Source organism: Xenopus laevis, chromosome 9_10L (genome assembly GCF_017654675.1).
Source record: "Xenopus laevis strain J_2021 chromosome 9_10L, Xenopus_laevis_v10.1, whole genome shotgun sequence".
In the NCBI taxonomy this organism is placed as follows: Eukaryota; Metazoa; Chordata; class Amphibia; order Anura; family Pipidae; genus Xenopus; species Xenopus laevis.
The window spans coordinates 85,717,713-85,730,201 of NC_054387.1; the positions used below are offsets into that span (position 1 = coordinate 85,717,713).

A 12,489-nucleotide genomic window follows, 5' to 3' on the forward strand; every position below is an offset into this window, starting at 1 on the left:
TATTGTTGCACTTGGTAACACTGCTATAGCCTGTGCTTGCCAGAGCGTGCACGATAGAAACCAGACTACAGCAGCGCCTTCCTATAATGTTTACTTACCATTGCTAAGTAAATACACCAGTATGGTGCTATCCACATGCTCTACTTCTCTCTTTTTTCTGATGCCATTTTATGCAATTCTACATAGTACAGAACAGCTCCTTGCTATTATATATTGCTCTACACAATACATGGCCATTTACATTTTACAACCAGAACCAGAAGATCTTTTTTTGATCAACTGTCATGACTGTTATTGAACTGACACTATCAAAGCAAACAGATGAGTTAACAAGTTAATTCGTCCCACTGTTTTTTTATGCTTTGAGCAGTGGAGTGTCATTGCTCAACACTGCTCTGCAACTGCACCAAGCTCTTACAATCTCTTGATAAATTGCTGCATTTGTCTTTTTGAAAGTGCACCTTAAGCTGGCCATAGACGCAAAGATCCGATCATTCGAATCCTCGAACGATCGGACTTCCCCATCTCCCGACCTGCCACTAACCTTCAGTTTAAATAAAGTAGTAAAAGAACAGATCAGCCGATGTTCTGCCCCTAACAGCAATCGTACGAAAGTTTATGTCCGACAAAGCTCCCACTCGGCAATACATGCAGAGATATTATCAGCAGCTGACAGAAATCTTTTAACCTGTCCAATCAATTGAACGACTGATCTCCGTGGGATGAAAAATGTCGGGACTCTCGAAAATCTTTTGAATCACTTGGACCTATTTCTGTGGCACAAGTGAGACCTATATTTTTTGTTTTATTTAAGCAGGTGGTGAATACTGATAACTGCACCTTGTCTCTGCAGGCACTCCAGCTTGTGTGCAGGTTAGGGCCATGCATGGAGTGACGAGGAGCTGCTGTTAACACGCAAGCCCCTAACATGACAGGTTTAGGTTATGGATGACCGCACACAAATTTGCGTAACTTCACTAGCGAAGGAGATAGACTCTAGCAGTAATTCGCTCCCTTACGCCTGGTGAAGTTACGCTCTGGTGAATGGACGTAACTACATAAATTCCCTAAGATGCGGATTTTACTGAACGTTACCTCTTGCGCCAGATTTGCCTTCTCCACCTTAGACCAGACAAAGTGCAATAGAGTAGAAAGGAATTCCTCAAAAAATAGTTGAAAAGTCCCAAAAAACGATGGCGACTTTTAATTTTTCATGGTGATAGGCTGCAAAAGATCTTAAAATTTTTCTGGGGTACCCGGCTTCCCCCCTTCATTTCCTAACATATGGCACATGAACTATACACTGGGCTCATGTGTAGGGCAATATAACAACTCTATTTTATTTCATTAAGGTTTCCTGGGCTTGTGTAGTGTAATGTATTGGCTGCAACATATACGTCCATTCAACTTTAACTTCTCGCCGTATGCAAATTGGGCAATGCTAGCGCAACTTTGCTTTGCTTGCCGCAGTAATGCTAGCGCAACTTCACCATCGTTCAGAACCCTGGACACAACTTTGGATTTTAGTGAATTAGCTTTGTCCTGGCAAATCTACGCCTGGCGAAGTGTTGCGATGTGGGCAAAGCGAACACTAACGCAAATTCAGCACTTAGTGAATCTGCCCCTTAGTGCCTAACTTCCTGGGGGCAAGGTGAATTTTGTTCAGTGACATAAAATAAATTACTACAATTTACAAATTAAAAAGAAAAAATGAAGGGCAGTTGAAAGGTTGCTTAAAATTGGCCATTCTATTACATACTATAGTGAGAGTACATTTCATTTTAGTTTGGTTTAGAATGCAGTGTTCTGCCAAATGAGCAGAGCTGGATAGATGAGCTGAAAAGGTCCTTACCCCTGATGGGATTTTTAAACCTGTTTGATCAAACCTGCCAATTTTTTAGCCAGATATCAATCAGACAGGCCCAACAGAGGGCCCCATAGATGGCAGATAAGCTGCCTAAACAGTCTGAAGGGGCCAAATTGGAAGTTTAAATCTGCCTGTGTATGGCCACCTTTAGTAAAATAGAAACTTTAAACTTTATTTTATTTCTTTTGTATTTTTAAAACAGAAGTAAAAACATGAAGGTATGACTCAAAAATAATCAGTTGTTTTACCTGATGGCCAACTATTGAGATCTTGATCTGAGAACACAAATGATGGAGCAGCTGGAGAGATTATATTTTTATGGCCTTTCCCAAAAAATCACTGTGGGACCCAGGGAGCATTATGTGCTGATTTGCCGATTACCACGCATACATGCCAATGCAGTCATCATCCATCCTGCTCTATTGATTTTTACTCAGTCTGAAACTGATTTCATCAAGCAATCTGATTGGTCTCCTGCTGTTACTTACTTATACCTCCCAGGATACCCAGGCAGCCAGTAATGAGTTAGTACTGTAACAAATAACCGTGACATATAATAACTGAAACAGAAGCTATGAAATAAAAATATGCAGAATATAAGCTTAGTTCATATTTACAAAACATACAAAGTATTCCATAAACATTTCTCAACGGTAACAGTTGTAGCCGTGACCATACACTTTTATGTGTGTGTTGGCGTTTGTATACCAAAAATGTAATGTGTTAATTGCTGTGATGCAGTGAGCATGCTATATGATGTAGAGAGTGATATTCAGAGACAATTCAAAATTGGTTTTCATTTTTTATCTTTTGAGGTTTTTGAGTTATTTAGCATTTATTCAGCAACTCCCCAGTTTGCAATTTCAGCAACCTGGTAGCTAGGGTCCAAATTACACTAGCAACCATGCATTATTTTTAATAAGAGACTGGAATATAAATAGGAGAAGGCCTGAATAGAAAGCTAAGTAATAAAAAGTAGCAATAACAATAAATTTGTTCCCTCAAAGAGCATTTGTTTTTTGAAAGGGGGTCAGTGACCCCTATTTAAAAACTGGAAGAAGAAAGCAAATAATTCAAAAACGTTAAAAAAATAATGAAGACTAGTGATGGGCGAATTTGGGGCGTTTCGGTTTGCCGGAAAAAAATGGCAAAACGGCACCGGCGTCCGTTTTTGACACTGATGTTCGCTGGTGAATTTTCACGGCGGTTTCATTAATTTATTCGCCAGCAGCGAATCGCGGGAATTCGCCACAAATTCGCACCTGTCGAATAAATTCGCCCATCACTAATGAAGACCAATTGAAAAGTTACAACTGGTTAGAACTGGTTGATCTATATAACATACTAAAGGTAACAAAAAGGTGAACCACCCTTTTAACAACTAATCTAATTGTAACAGATTTGAGAACTGACACCAAGGGGTTATTTACTAAACCTCGAATTTATCTGGTGTGGCAAAAACTAAATTTTTGCGGAAATAAAAAATCTAGAATTGTTCGAGATTTATTATACCCCCATTGCTGCAAAAAGCCCAAATCTGAAAATCTCCTGTATAAGTCAATTGGAGAGGCACCTATACCAATTGGAAGATATTGTGGTTCGCGCTGGGTTAAGCACTATAACTCCAAAAAATTTATTTGGGAAATAAGACCATTTGTTTTTCAATTTGATTATTCAAATCAAATATAATTTGTCTGAGATAAATTCTGAGTCTAGTAAATAACCCCCTAAGCTTTTGAGCTACTACTGGGCAACATAAGAAATGCAAAAACTAAACTACATTTATTCAGACACAAATTGTAGTTAATGGGCCCAAAATAGAAAGCAGCTGATAAAATATGAGTAGTGTTTAAAAAGGCAAACTACATCTTTATACTGTCCTGACTGAGTCAGTGTATTTTATTAAACTCCAAACACACAACAAATATTTAACTCCAAAAACTAGAGTTTATGCCAGAATGCAGATATAGTGAGAGGAAGTCACATTTCCATGCCCACAGTACCTAGATGGTTAATACTTGCTAATTTGTCACTCATTTCTGCACACATTTGCCACCTGTTCAGAGGAAATAAATGGATTTGTGCCTTTTCACCAAATTGTTGCTCTAAATTTGCACTGTGCCAATTACCAGAAATTACTGCATTAAGAGGGATCTCGACAGTGGCTAAACCTTCCAGGCTCAGCAAATCACCCCATCACACTAAATGACTTCCCTTTGATGAGATAGTTGCTAAGATGCAGAGCAGTATCCAAATTACAGCTTTGTGTAGTTTTCTTTCTAGCATGTTTGTGTTTTTCTGCCTTTGAACTGTTCACCTTTGGACTCTAGGCCCTTTGGGACTTTCTGTTCATCAAACCAGTTTTAAATAGTGATGGGCGATTTTTGGGGCGTTTTGCTCCGCCGAAAAATTTGCAGATTTCCGGCGAATAAATTCACCCATCACTAGTTTTAAACATTTCTGTGAAAATGACACCAAGAAATCATAAAATCTTGGACCAAATGTATGGAGTTCTAGGTGTCAGGATGATGGCTGCAGTTATTGCGCACATGCAGGTTACTAAAAGGAACTTCAACCCAAAAAATATATATATTTTTTCCTAATAAAAGAAAACATAATTCTAAGCAACTTTGCAATATACATTTATTACATTTCTATGGTTGATAAGTTATTTATATGTGTATTGCTATTGAAAGCAGCGTTTGTCTGTCCCTGACTATTCTCTGTCCTGATGGCTCAAACTGTTGATACAATGTAAGTTAACAGACGTGACTTTTCTGGGAACTAAAGTTGGCCATAGACGCAGAGATCCGCTTGTTTGGCGATGTTGCTAAATGAGTGGATCTCTCCCCGATATGACCACATTAAGTGGGCGATATTGGGCGTGATCCGAGGGGATTTTTTATAACCTGCCCGACCGAGATCTGCCTGATTTTTGGACTGATATCGATCGGGGAAGCCTGTCGGATGGCTCCATACACGGCCAATAAGCTGCCGACTCGGTCTGCAGGCAGCTTTTATCGGCCCGTGTATGAGGGCTTTAAGACTTCCCTTACACAATCAATCCAAAGCCAGCACCATTATAAACATCCTTAGTAGGGCTGACCCTTATAATGCCTGCTTTGGGGGCTACTTTCTGACCTTTGGAAGATATGAGGACATAGAAATATTTGAATGTAACTGAATTTAACATAATAAGCCCTTAAAGACAAAATCTTTTTAAAAGTAGGTTTATAACAAGATGTGACTTTTAATTTTAGTAGAGACTTATTTTCAAATGTTGTACCCAATCAAAGTTCAGTAAAACATATGGGGGCCCATTTACTTAGCTCGAGTGAAGGAATAGAATAAAAAAAAATTCGAATTTCGAATGTTTTTTTTGGCTACTTCGACCTTCGACTGCGACTTTGACTTTGATTCAAATTAAAAATCGTTCAAATATTCGACCATTCGATAGTCGAAGTACTGTCTCTTTAATAAAACTTCGACCCCCTACTTCGCCACCTAAAACCTACTGAAGTGCAATGTTAGCCTATGGGGAAGGTCCCCATAGGCTTTCTAATGGTTTTTTTGGTCAAAGAAAAATCGTTCGATCGATGGATTAAAATCCTTCGAATCGAATGATTCGAAGGATTTAATCTTTCGATCGAACTATTTGCGGTAAATCCTTCGACTTCGATATTCGAAGTCGAAGGATTTACATTGGGCAGTCGAATATCGAGGGTTAATTAACCCTCGATATTCGACCCTATGTAAATCTGCCCCTTGGAGTTAGAATATTACCATAGCCATACACTGGCCTGCGCATGGACATACAAATCATGGCTACTTGTCTTTTGTTCTGTTTGTTGGGGACAATTTTTACTTCCACGTCATCTGATGCACTGACATGGTTCCACAACACATGAAATATTCATACATGTCTGCTGAAATATTATATAGTGAATAAAGTACCCCCTCTTGTAAAATATAAGGATATTATAACTTACCAAGGAGTTTCATGACCATATAAAAACACGAGGCCAAGGCCGAGTGGTTTTATACAGGTCATGGAACTCCAAGGTAACTTCTAATATCCTCATATTTTACAACTGGGGGTACTTTATTTATTATAATACACAAATTTCAGTGAGTCATTTGACAGAAATTAGATCAGAACTCACCGTTTATAACTGATGACATCAGAACTCACTGTTTATAAGGATATAATTTACAAGATATTCATGGATCTTGTGTATTATTAGTTATTATTATATTATTGTTATTAGTGTAATTATTAGAGGAAACTATAGTACTCAGGTATAATGCTTCCATCCAATGTAATAAAAGTTGTAATCTGAATCAAAATGTGCAAAAATTCTAATTTAAAAAAATAAAAGGTCATATAATAACGTTCTTTAGAATTTTAACAGCACAGCTGAAGACCAGCTTACTTTTGTGTAATTTTGTTGGTGCAAAATAACAATTTCAGTATAACATTTTGGGCCAGATTCAATTTGAGGGGAAAAGCTTATCTCATAATTTAGTTCCAGATATTTCTATAGAGCCAGATGCAATTCAGTGAGAAAAACTTATCTCAGAGAGAAGTTTTTCTCCTAAAATTGAATCTAATCAGTAAGTGATCACATGATAACCATAAAACAATGTTTTCTCATTAATTTCAATCTGGCCCTTTACTGTATTTCATACACTACAAAATGGCACAAATGACACAATAGACAATTCTGCAATGTGAACAAAAGGAAAAATATTTGCATTGCTCTTATTTGTTCCCTTAGGGGGTTATTTATCAAAGTCCAAATTTATCTCAATATTTTCTGAAAAAAACTCCGATTAAATCTGCACGGGTTTTTGGGCTTATTTAATAATACACTTTCCCCGAAAAATTTTGTTTGCGGGAAAAAATACGAAAAAAATCGTGACAAATCTGATTTTCACAATTTTTTCGGATTTTTCACCTGAAATTTTTTTTTCGTGATTTTGCATTCGGAGTTTAGTAAATAACCCCCTTAATGTCCTTTATTACATTCCCAGTGTTGAGTCTTGAAAGCATTTCCATATTTGTAATCAGTAAAAGATCCTGATCAAGAAGTTCATTTTTGCATTTGGATGCAGTAAGGGAGGGCAAATGAACAGAATTGTGTATGTGTTCTTGTAATTTAGATGCCAAGTTCCCATGGTAGGAGTGCACTAATGTTATCAAACAACAGATTCTCCACCTTGTTTCATGTATCTCAACCAAATTAACACACCATTTTAGCAAGTTACTGCTGCAGCCAGTAATTAGACAAGACAAGTCCTTGGGCTTTGAAATCCTACTAATCCAAGAACTCCTTTTGCTTTTCCACTAATACTCAAGGGGAAGGTATCTGTAGCCTTCTTTGTAATCAGACCATCGCTTCATTAAAGAGATAATTGATTGCCTATGCACAGAACAGCATATCTCTATTAGTTGCTTTGTAGCACTGGATGCTCAGAGTGCTGCTTTATCAGGGGTGAAATTGCTGATGTTGGTAGCTTTGACTTCATGTCAAAGGTTTGTATACTCTTGAGTTCTTGAATATATGGTGACGTCTTAGGAAAACCTAATTTTCTCCTTGGTGTATCTTGGATTTTGTAATTAAACATAGCCATTAAATACATCAAGCACATCTCTCAAACATACAGAAGGGCCCAAATGAAGGCAGAAAATGGCATGCATTTTACAGGAGGAACAGTGACCTGAAAAAGAGTCTCACTTGAATAGTTAGCGTAGACACACTTTAAACAGAGAGGGAACATTTTCAGTACACAAATCAATAGTAACTAACTTAAAACTAAAGTTTAAATAGAAATCAATGCACCCGTTGTAAGTGGAAATATGGGACCTAGTATCCAGTATGCTCGGGATTTTCCAGATAACTGATCTGTCCATACCTGAAGAGCCACTAGAAAATCATGTAAACATTAAGGGGCTGATTCACTAAATTCGAGTGAAGGATTCGAAGTAAAAAAACTTCGAATTTCGAAGGTTTTTTTGGGCTACTTCGACCATCGAATGGGCTACTGCGACTTTCGACTACGACTTCGAATCGAAGGATTCGTAGTAAAAATCGTTCGACTATTCGACCATTTGATAGTCGAAGTACTGTCTCTTTAAAAAAAACTTCGACCCCCTAGTTTGGCAGATAAAAGCTACAGAAGTCAATGTTAGCCTATGGGGAAGGTCCCCATAGGCTTGCCTAATTTTTTTTGATCGAAGGATATTCCTTCGATCGTTGGATTAAAATCCTTCGAATCGTTCGATTCGAAGGATTTTATCGTTCGATCGAAGGAATTATCGAATTTTCTGCGCTAAACCCTTCGACTTCGACATTCGAAGTCGAAGGATTTCAATTCCTAGTCGAATATCTAGGGTTAATTAACCCTCAATATTCGACCCATAGTGAATCAGCCCCTTAATAAATCCAATAGGATGGTTTTGCTTCCAATAAGGATTAATTATATCTTAGTTTGTGTCAAGTACAAGCTACTGTTTTATTATTACAGATAAAAAGAAGATTTTTTAAAAAACTGGATTATTTGGATAAAATGGAGACTATGGGAGGCAGCCTTTCCAAAATTCAATGCTTTCTGGATAATGGATGCCATACCTGTATAACCCTGGCCACGTTACAGATAAGGCCTTTTGCAGGAAAAAGAAGATATTTTGGGGATTATTTACTGAACCTCTATTTTTTCTGGTCTGGCTTTTTGGGTCAAAAACTCGAATTTTTTCTAAATTTAATGCAAAAAGCCCAAATCCGAAAACCCAGCATCTCATACATGTCGAGGTCATGTATAAGTCAATGGGAGATGTCCCTTTTCCAATTTGAAGATATTGTTGTCTGCACTGGGTTTAGCCTAAAAATCTGAAAAAGTCTGGGTTTTTCGGCCGATAACCAGAAAAAATTAAGCTACGGTATTCGTAATTGAAGTCCGAAAAATGTGTTTTTGCTCGATTTTATCAACTTTAATCCCAACCTGACTTTTTTGAGTTATTTTATTGGTAAATAAGCTAAAATCAGTTAGGGCAAGCTTGGTTTTAATAAAAATATGAAATAAATTTGAGTTTTAGTAAATAACCCCCTTTATGTGCAAAAGCTTTATGAATCTAAAAAGTATTCTAAAACTTGAATTCCAAGGTAAACTAGTTTAGGGAGAATTTAAAATTCCTTTCATTATTTGGCCATGTGCTGCCAAATACATAATTAAAATAGTTACAGGTATGGGACATGTTACCTAGAATGCTCGGACCTTTCAATATTTTAATCTTCATACTTTAAATCTGATAGAAAATCATGTAAACATTAAATAAATCCTATAGGCTGGTTTTGCTTCCAATAAGAATTAATTATATCTTAGTTGGGATCAAGTACAAGATTCTGTTTTATTATTACACAGAAAAAGGAAATAATCTTTTTAAAATTCCGATTATTTGAATGAAATGGAGTCTATGGAAGACAGCCTTTCTGTAATCTGGAGCTTTCTGGATAATGGGTTTCGGATAACATATCCCATACCTGTATAATAAAACCAATAATCAAAACTCCACAACTAATATATATATATATATATATATATATATATATATATATATATATATATATATATATATATACATACACCATTGCATCTCTTGCATATAAACCATCATCTTTGCTGAAAGTGCTTAAAGGAGAATTCAACCCAAAAGTTAAATAACCCCTACCCAACATAGACCCCCCCTCCCTGCTCCCCCCCAGCCTAGCTGCTACCCCCGGGCAAATGCCCCTAACTATTTACTTACCCCTTGGTGCATATTTTGTCCAGTGGAGTTCATGGCAGCCATCTTCTTCTCTTTGGTAATCTTTGGAATGACACTGGCGTAACGGTGTATGCGCAGTTGGAGCAAGTTTCGTGACAACTGCACATGCACTGAAACTCACAAAAATGCCTGAAGTGCAGGTATAAATCCGAAGAGTACCGAAGCGCCTGAAGATGGCGCCCATGAACTCCGCTGGACAGAATCTGTACGGAGGGGTAAGTAAAGAGTTAGGGGCATTTGCCCTGGGTAGCAGCTAGGCTGGGGGGGGGCGGGTCTATGTAAGGTAGGGGGGTAGGGTATATTTTTTAACTTTTGGGTTACTTCTCCTTTAAGAGAACAATCTATAAGGTAATACCAACCTGAAAGGCCTTGAAATCAAGAGTCGATTCAGATTCCCCTTCCAAATATTCTTTACACTTATAAAGGCATTTTGGTGAAGTACAGGGCAGATCTGAATCTATCCACATAAACTCATATACTCATATACAAGGGCAGGATAATCTAATGATAAAGGTTGCTACACAATTAAACATCAGGTACCTATACCATCATGCATGCATAGGAAGATCCGAAACAGGCTTCACAAGCATCTGCTACTGTTTTGCCACAATAAATCCCTTGTCCATACCCAAATTGTCCTTGCACAATTTAATTTGGTTCTATATATTAATGTTTGTGTCTCTCCATGGCAGGACTCCTCTGATCGCTGCCAGTGTTATTGGAGGGCTCTTCATTATAGTTATCATGGCACTGACCTTTGCCGTGTACATTCGGAGGAAAAGCATCAAAAAGAAGAGAGCTCTGCGCAGATTCCTTGAAACTGAGGTAAGTTCATAGAAATCCATTGTAAAGGTGTTAACAGAAGCCGCATTTATAATAAAAGGCACAGAGGTTTACCAGATGTAACACATAGCAACTAGTGATGGGCGAATTTATTTGCCAGGCGCAAATTCGCGGCGAATTTGCGAAATTCGGCGTCAGCGAATAAATTTACCGGCGTCAAATAAAATTTTTCCGAAAAAACGGACGCTGGCGTTTCGCGAATTTTTCGCCTTTTCGCGAATTTCACAAATTTTTCAGCGAAGTGAAACTGCGCAAATTCGCCCATCACTAATAGCAACCAGTAAGATGTTTACAGGTGACTAGTAAGTGCTATCTGCTCTTTATTTGTTATAGGTGGCTAGATCTTTAGCAAATTTTGCACTTTTTTTAAATGTGAAAAGGGTTACTTTTATGTCCTTCCAGTGGCTGTGTATGACATAATTTCCAGAAATATTTTAATGTAAATGCATGTTAGATAATATTAAAGTACCAAGCTAATTTCTTAGCTCACTGTTGAACTGTGTGTTCAATCTCCTTGGAGCTTTACTGAAGTTTAATATTCCCTATAAATGTAACACTCCCCTTATACCTTCATGGTAATGGCACTTTCTTTTGGGGGTTCAGCTGCCTTACAATTAGAAAGGAAGTGCAGCAACTTCTTATATCACCACTTAAAGGGCATTTTTCCGCTTCTGTTCACATGCACCAAATAAAACATTGTTTTTATATGCTAAAAAAAAAAATCAATTTTCATTAGAACGAAATCATTAAACCAAGTAGACTTGAGCTGGTCTTGCATAGCTGATCTCAGTAGGCTGTTTGTATTAACCTTGTAATAGACACTATCAACTTATATTTCAGACCTTAATTTCCTTCTATATGTCACTGGGATAACAGCAATTTATCATTGACATTTATCATTTAATTTTTTAAAGGGGCCTCTGCATTGTTTAGGCCTTTTTCTAGCTGAATATAAAAATGCTGCAAATTAAATGGAATACATTTTTGAGGGCTTATATAATAAATTATATTTGTGTGTTTCTTGATGATTTTTTTGTGTTTCTACAATTACATATTTACCCTGTTAATTTGAGTTGAAAAAAGTCAAAAGTCTGATAGTTCAACCCATCTATATCAACTCCTGTGTGCATATCTACACATACATACCTGTACAGATCTATCTGTACACTGACCTATACAAGATATATACACATATAACTGTAGCTCTTAAGAATATCCATATAACCTTGGACTATGCTTGTTCACAAAACATCCAAGTCACTTGTAAAGACATTAATAGAAGCTGCCGTCACCCAGCAGGGCATTCCACAACTGCACTGCCTTTACCATGAAGAACCCCCTACGTTGCTTCAAATGAACGTTCTTTTCTTCTAGTCTAAAGGGGTGGCCTCTGGTGTGTTGCTCCTTTATATGGGAAAAACAGTATCTATATAATGTCGTCTAATGTACATGTAAACAGTAATCATGCTGCCTCGCAAGCTTATTTTTAATTTACATGTTAATTTACATCTATTTACTTTTTCAGTTAGTAGAACCACTGACACCAAGTGGCACTGCCCCAAATCAAGCCCAGCTAAGAATTCTAAAGGAAACAGAACTGAAAAGGATAAAAATTCTAGGATCTGGTGCGTTTGGAACTGTCTACAAGGTGAGAAACTCTTTGACCAGTGTTACTTAGGTTTGCAGCAATTACAGAAAGAAATTGAGGAATACTGGGGTTCCAAATCTTTGTGTGTATATATATATATCTATATATATATCTATATCTATATCTATATCTATATCTATATCTATATCTATATATATATATATATATATATATATATATATATACAGTATATATATATATATATATATATATATATATGTATATATATATAGAAATATATATATAGATATATATAGATATATATATATATATATATATATTCCTCAGAAAATGGTGCACACAGGG

The 12,489-nt window shown here is 36.9% G+C and overlaps 1 protein-coding gene across 2 annotated transcripts in view; it reads left to right on the plus strand.

The window, feature by feature from the left end:
- erbb4.L (erb-b2 receptor tyrosine kinase 4 L homeolog) overlaps positions 1–12,489 on the plus strand; it is a 493,453-nt gene that overhangs the window by 386,233 nt on the left and 94,731 nt on the right. For both annotated transcript variants that reach the window (NM_001095592.1, XM_041575725.1), the window contains 2 exon segments: positions 10,385–10,517; positions 12,061–12,183. In NM_001095592.1, coding sequence (NP_001089061.1) covers positions 10,385–10,517; positions 12,061–12,183 — 256 coding nt within the window.